This window comes from Canis aureus, chromosome 5 (assembly GCF_053574225.1).
Source record: "Canis aureus isolate CA01 chromosome 5, VMU_Caureus_v.1.0, whole genome shotgun sequence".
In the NCBI taxonomy this organism is placed as follows: domain Eukaryota; kingdom Metazoa; phylum Chordata; class Mammalia; order Carnivora; family Canidae; genus Canis; species Canis aureus.
This window is the reverse complement of record NC_135615.1, coordinates 60,382,698-60,389,179: the sequence shown is the minus strand read 5'-3', so window position 1 is coordinate 60,389,179 and position 6,482 is coordinate 60,382,698. Positions and strand designations below refer to the sequence as shown.

The window sequence follows — 6,482 nt, the reverse complement described above, 5'->3', positions numbered from 1 at the left end:
GGGCGAAGGGGCGGGGCCGTGTGCACGACCCAGCGCGGGGCGTGCGCAGGCGGCGGCGGGCGGGCTTTTGCACTCGCCCCGGCTCCCGGCCGCTTATAAGGGCGGCCCGCGGCGCGCCGCTCACCACGCCTGCTCGAAGCGCCGCCGTCTCTCCGCCCGCTGTCCCGGACTCCAGCCGCCCCTTCTCGCCATGGATCCCAACTGCTCCTGCGCCGCGGGTGAGGAGAGCTGGTTCGGGGCCGCGTGCCGGCTCGGAGCGGGGGGAGCTGTCTCTGACGCCCCGCCTTCTCTTGGTCACTCCGTTTCGGGGTGCTAGATGCTCTCTCCCACAGCCTTTCGGTGGACCCCCTCCCGAGGTTAATCGAGCCCCCCTTTTGCCAATTAAGGGGTCGGACTTGATTGCTTGTCCGGGTGGGGCTGAGACTCGAACCCGGGCCGCCAGCACCCATTCCCCCGCTCGAGTCGTCTCCAGAGACGGTTCTCACCGCCTGCCTTTCTCCTTGCAGGGGGCTCCTGCACGTGCGCCGGCTCCTGCAAATGCAAAGAGTGCAGATGCACCTCCTGCAAGAAGAGTAAGTGGAATCTTTCTTAATACACCCCCTGCCCACCCCCTCCCACCTCCACCCTGTATATCCCCGCGGGGAGTTTAAACCGAACAGCCGACGCCCTCTCCTTAGGGAAGGTGCTGCCTTCCCCAGTGCGCCCTGTCGCGGGGACCGGAATCCTTGATCCTGTGTGCCCAGCACTTATCTCTGCCGCCTCTTTCCTAGGCTGCTGCTCCTGCTGCCCCGTGGGCTGTGCCAAGTGTGCCCAGGGCTGCATCTGCAAGGGCGCATCGGACAAGTGCAGCTGCTGTGCCTGATGTGGGGGAAAGCCTATTCCTGATGTAAATAGAGCGACGTGTACAAACCTACAGTTTGTGGGGGGTTTTTTGGTGCTTTTTGTTTTGGGTCCAACTCTGACCCGTTTGCTACTACATTCCTAGTTATTTTCCCTATGAAATAATACGTGAATTATAATAAAAGCTGTCGACTTTATTCTTGCTCTGTTTTCTTTTGCCTGCGCATGAGGGCTGCGGTGGGGAATTGGACTGGAATTGCAGAAACCGGTTTTCTGTACACAAATGTTAATTGCTAATAAACTGAGTGCCTTAGGGCAAGCAGGTGACTTAACTAAGCTAAACCTTCTGTAAAATGGAAGAGGATTATGCCAGCGGGTAGAAGGCATGGTGCCAATTTTATTTAATCTCTATTCCAAACGTGAGGCTTGAACTCCTGACCCAGAGATCAAGAGTCCTATACCCTAGCCAGACAGCTGCCCTGTCAATTCAGACTTTATGCCCCGTGGTTTCCCTGCCAACCTCAGTTACTTACGGATTTTGGGCTTGAAAGTGACTACAGAAGATGAAAATAACTCTTCACCTGTTTGAATCCTACCTGGGCTTCTTAAAAAATGCCTGTTGTAACGGAGTGATTTTTTTTTTTTTTTACTCTATCCAGCATACATAACTTCAAAAAATAATCTGAACGAGTAAAATTAGAGATTTTAAAACACTACAAATATATATGTTCACTGAATGTGTCCATTGAACATTAGAAAGAATTCACATAATGCCCAAGTACTATTGACCACACACACCTTGAGTAGCACTATCCTGGATAACAACCACCCCCCCACACACACACACACACACCACAGGCCCAGGGAACTTGGCTTCTCCCTGCCACTGTGCCACTGACTGAAGACACCCAGTACCCCTGAGAGCTCCCTGTTGTGACCTGGCTCTGAAACTTTGGAAGTTCCTCCCTAGGTCAGGCTGGACTCTGTCCCTCCCAGATCCAGTTGTCCTTTGCAACTTGAAACCAACAAAGTGACCAAGGAACTGGAGGGAAGTGCCCAGCCATTTGTCAGCAAGAGGGAGGGTACCTGAGAACTAGTTTCAGATGAGGCACTTCATGTCTGCCTCTGCAGGACGGTGGCCGATTCTGCGCTTTGGAGGGGGCGGTGGTGTTCATTTAGGCAGGAGTGAGGCCCAGAGTGACTTGTAATTAATGCCAACGGTTAGTCCTCCTGGCTATTTGTGGAGGGAATTGTTATTTGATGTTCAATCAAAGGAGTCATGTGGCCCGGAGTCAGGACCCTGCTTGCCCACAGGTGCCTGGTGTGTTGGGGATTTCAGAAGGCAGCGTGTGTCCAGGGCATGGGCTCTGGTGTCAGGCAAGATGGGTTCACAGCCTATTATGCCACAGGTGGTATGGCCCAAGCAAGCTGCTCAAACTCACTGAGCCTCCATTTCTTCATTTGTAGAAAGAAGAATCTATCTCTATGTGGGGATCAAATGACAGGGTCCTGGCTCCTGGCCAGGGCTTAATAAACTGGTCATTATGTCCACACTGACATTTATGAAGAGGGAATCCTGTTGGATTCCAATAAGCTATTGAGGAAAGGGTCATTAATTTGGAAGCATTATTCTGGGTTGGAGGTTAAGAATTGGAATGGAAATCTAGGGAGAGGGTAGGTACCCCTACACAATGTCCCCAGGGACAAACATTTGGACAGACACAGAAGTCTTTCCCATCCATTATGTCATTTGATCTGTACAGAAACCAGTGAAAGAGTGAACATGCAGGGGCTGTAGTCATTGTACTGTCTTTAGAGAGGTTAAGCAACCTGCCTGAGGTCACACAGGTCCAAGTCAGGGGTCTGAACCTATGCAACTGGCCTCATGCCCTGTCCAAGGCTAGCTGATGATGATGTCACTGGGTGCTAAATATTGCTTCTCATTATTGAAAGGTGGAAGGGCCTTTGGAGATGGGCCACTTATGCCCAGAGTTGAGAGATGGGGAACTGAAGTCCAGAGAGGTCACAAAGCTAATATAGAGGATCTGACTGCCAGCTCAGTGCTCTTCCCACAGCCTCTGTACCAGATGTTCGGTGTCCTCACCTTTCACATGAAGTCACGGTGCAGGGGGGTGGGTGAGAGCATGATGCTGCAGTCAGTCCATAAGAGTGCAAGTCTCACCTGAGTCACTTACAGCTGGTGACACAAACCTCTCTGAGGAGTGCCTGGGTGGCTCAGTCAGTTAAGGGTCTGCCTTTGGCTCTGATCAGGATCCCAAGGTCCTGGGATCCAACCCCCCATAGCATTGAGCTTTCTGCTCAGCAGGGTGTCTGCTTCTTCCTCTCCGTCTGCCTCTCCCCCTGCTCCTTCACTCTCATGCTCACTCTCTCAAATAAACAAAGTATTTTTTAAAATTTAAGAAAATAAACCTCTATGGCTGGTTTAGCTTCCTTCACTCTAAAAAGGGCAAAAAAAGGGGGTGATCTGATTCAAAGGATTGAGTGAATTAATATACTTAGAACAGTGCCTCAAATGTGATGTGTCTATTAATATTAGCTATTACTTTATTATTATTATGCATAACATAAGGGATATTTATTTACCTCCAGACAAATAAGCCCGGCTGGGGTGCCCAGTTTTGTTTCCTGTGTGGTCATTATCAACCACATAAGAATATGACCTATGGGCCAGAGAGAACCATTCAATCTCCCCCACAACACTGTGATCTGCTTTATAACGTCACAAGGAAGATGCTCTCTGCCTTATGTCAGATACCAAAAGATACCCACCAATGCTTTTTACTACCTACACCATATTTTAACATTGTACTTTGAAATGATTCATATTTTCTTTAATTTATATTAAAAGCAAACTGTTCATCATTACCAAAAATGAGAATCAGTCTTATTCTAGACATAGAAGATAGCCAGAAAAGCGTATCTAGTATATACTAATACAATATATAAATATATATATTTCACTTATGGATCACTTTTTATGCTACTCACAGTTCACATAGAGCCTACTCTTTTTTTATTAAGGTTTATTTATTTATTCATGAAAGACACACACAGAGAGAGGCAGAGACACAGGAGAGGGAGAAGCAGGCTCCATGCAGGGAGTCCAATGTGGGGCTTGATCCAGGGACCACGCCCTGGGCTGAACACAGATGCTCAACCACTGAGCCACCCAGGTGTCCATAGAGCCTACTCTTTATTTGAAAAGGTTTCAAGCAGTAGAGAGAGAAGTGTAGACATTCCTAGGCCAAAATCAGGCTTATCACAGACGTTCTCTTTCCCTTGGGAAGCTGACTGGACTCAACAGTGTACAACTTCCTAGCTGTAGGACTTTGTGCAAGTAATTTAGACTTCTGTGTTGTAGTTATCCGTTAACAAAAAGGGCTCAAAAGTAGTAATTCCCTTTTGGGGTCTCTGGGAGGGCACACAAATCAAAAGTGAATATAACACGGCCTGGCACATACTAAATGCTATGTAATTCTCTAACGTTGAAACAGAAATAACGACAGCCCCCCCCCCCCGTGGGGACACGGAGAAGACACGCCAGGGGAGGCAAAGGTCGCGAGGGGGAGGCCGGGTTTGCACACGGATCCGGGAACCGGCGACCCCGGGGACACCAGGTGCACGGGGCCGAGGCGGGGAGGGCGGCGAGGACCCAGGCGCCGGGGGCCCGGAACACCCGGGACCGGGGCCCGCTGCCGACCTCGGGGACGCCGACCGGCGGGCGGCGTGGGGGCCGGGCCCCCGCGGGCCACCCGGCGCGCAGCCCCCGGGCACGCGGCGCAGCGAGCTCAGCCGCCCCGGGGACTCGTGCGCCCGGCCCGCGGGGCTGCACTCAGCGCGGCCAAGGACGCGGCGGGCCGCGCGCTCCCCGCGGGGCGGGTGCAAGGCCGGGGGCGGGGCCTCTGCGCCCGGGCCGCCCGCACCGCCCATAAAGGCCGCCGGCGGGGCCCCGCTGCACCCCGTCTCCCGCCCGGGCGCTGACTCTCCGTGTGGTCTGCCTGGGACCTCCGTCCTCGCCTCGCCTCGCCTCGCCTCGCCTGGGCTCGAGATGGACCCCGACTGCTCCTGCTCCACCGGTACGGACCCCGGGCTCTGCGCCTCCGGGGGGCCACGCTTCCCCGGCCCGGACCTGCGTCCTTGGGGCGGGCGGGGCAGGTGTTTGGAGCTGGGGCCGGAGTCGACTCCCGAGTCCGCACGAGCTGGTCGCCGCGCCCTCGCCCAGCTCCGCAGAGCATGTCTCTCCTCCCGTCAACTAGACTGTAGAGAGTCGGGGGTGCTGCGGTCACGTCGAGGTCCCCCGCTGGGGGGGGAGTGGCTGCTGGCCTGGGACCCAGTGCCCTGTCCAGGTCTCGGGGCTGCCGAGACTTGATGGCAGGTGGGGACCTTGCCTCCTCAGGGTTCAAGACCCGGGGTCCTGGCCGCCAGCCTCAGCCTGGTGCCCTCCTTGAGGAGCCCTCTCCGGAGGGGACCTACCCTTCCTAGCTCCAGGAGCCAGCGAGTGGGGCTTCCTTCCCTGGCTTCCATTACCTGCGCCGAGTGAGAAAGGAGCTCCAGTCCTGGGCACTGACCCAAGGCTGCGGGGAGGCTTTGCAACCCGACTGCTGTGGCTCCTACATGGCTCCCCTGCTCACTGCCCCTCTCTCCCTTGCAGGTGGCTCCTGCACGTGCGCTGGCTCCTGCAAATGCAAGGAGTGCAAATGCACCTCCTGCAAGAAGAGTGAGTCTGGTGGGGTCTTGGGTGGGGATTTGCGGTGACGTCTGGGTCGGGGACGTGGGGGAGCACAGAGGTCAGCAGGCAGGGGACGTGGGGGAGCACAGAGGTCACCCAGCCTCTCTGCCTCCCCTGCCTTGAGCCCTTGATTCCAGAATTGGAGCCAAAAGGGCGTGTACATGATTGAGTCCCAATCCCGTTCTAGAACGGGGAAACAAAGCAAGCCCAGAAGGTTCCCACCAATCAAGGCAATGACCTGGTACTAGAACTAGGTCTCCTGCCTGCCCATTCAGCTTTCTTAATCCCTTTCATACTGAAGCACTTTGTGAGTTTGGTGACTGCAGTACTTCCCTGGCCCTCCTGGGAACTGCTAGGCAGGGAGTGCCCCCTCTCTTGAGGACTTTCCTCACTTCACTGTGGTCCTAGGGACAAGGGACTAACCTACATTGTCCCTGGAAACCCTGTCACTGTGTCCAGGCATTCTGCTCTGTCCTGATATTGGATGGGGCAGGGCAGCCTTTTCCTAATGGGTAAGACCCAGGTGTCTAGGGACAGCATGCCATCCTCAAGCCAGGGTCCTCTGGGGCTGGGGGCAGGACCTGGGCTGGGCCTGCAGGGGGGTGTGGTGATCTCTGGCATGCTCTGATGTTCTGGTCTTTCTCCCTCAGGTTGCTGCTCCTGCTGCCCCGTGGGCTGTGCCAAGTGTGCCCAGGGCTGCATCTGCAAGGGTGCGTCGGACAAGTGCAGCTGCTGTGCCTGATGTGTGAGAACACCTGTTCCTGATGTATATAGAGCAAGCAACATGTACAAACCTGCAGTTTTAAAGCATTTTTTTCATATCACTCTGACTTGTTTTCTACATTCCCGTTTGTATAAAATACATGAATTAAATTAAAAATTGTTGAATTTA

General features: G+C 54.1%; 2 protein-coding genes across 2 annotated transcripts; both read left to right on the top strand.

The window, feature by feature from the left end:
• Positions 1-63: 63 nt before the first annotated feature.
• Positions 64-1,037, top strand: LOC144313473 (metallothionein-2). Its single transcript, XM_077896474.1, has 3 exons — positions 64-218; positions 507-572; positions 771-1,037. Exons 1-3 carry the CDS (start codon positions 191-193, stop codon positions 860-862), a joined length of 186 nt encoding a protein of 61 aa, XP_077752600.1. The 5' UTR covers positions 64-190; the 3' UTR covers positions 863-1,037.
• Positions 1,038-4,775: 3,738 nt separating this feature from the next.
• LOC144314332 (metallothionein-1) lies at positions 4,776-6,482 on the top strand. Its single transcript, XM_077898367.1, has 3 exons — positions 4,776-4,937; positions 5,513-5,578; positions 6,241-6,482. Exons 1-3 carry the CDS (start codon positions 4,910-4,912, stop codon positions 6,330-6,332), a joined length of 186 nt encoding a protein of 61 aa, XP_077754493.1. The 5' UTR covers positions 4,776-4,909; the 3' UTR covers positions 6,333-6,482.

Coding starts and splice junctions, on each gene's coding strand:
- LOC144313473 (XM_077896474.1), top strand. CDS start 191: ATGGATCCCAACTGCTCCTGCGCCGCGG. Junction 219..506: donor CAACTGCTCCTGCGCCGCGG/GTGAGGAGAGCT, acceptor TTCTCCTTGCAG/GGGGCTCCTGCACGTGCGCC. Junction 573..770: donor ATGCACCTCCTGCAAGAAGA/GTAAGTGGAATC, acceptor CCTCTTTCCTAG/GCTGCTGCTCCTGCTGCCCC.
- LOC144314332 (XM_077898367.1), top strand. CDS start 4,910: ATGGACCCCGACTGCTCCTGCTCCACCG. Junction 4,938..5,512: donor CGACTGCTCCTGCTCCACCG/GTACGGACCCCG, acceptor TCTCCCTTGCAG/GTGGCTCCTGCACGTGCGCT. Junction 5,579..6,240: donor ATGCACCTCCTGCAAGAAGA/GTGAGTCTGGTG, acceptor TTTCTCCCTCAG/GTTGCTGCTCCTGCTGCCCC.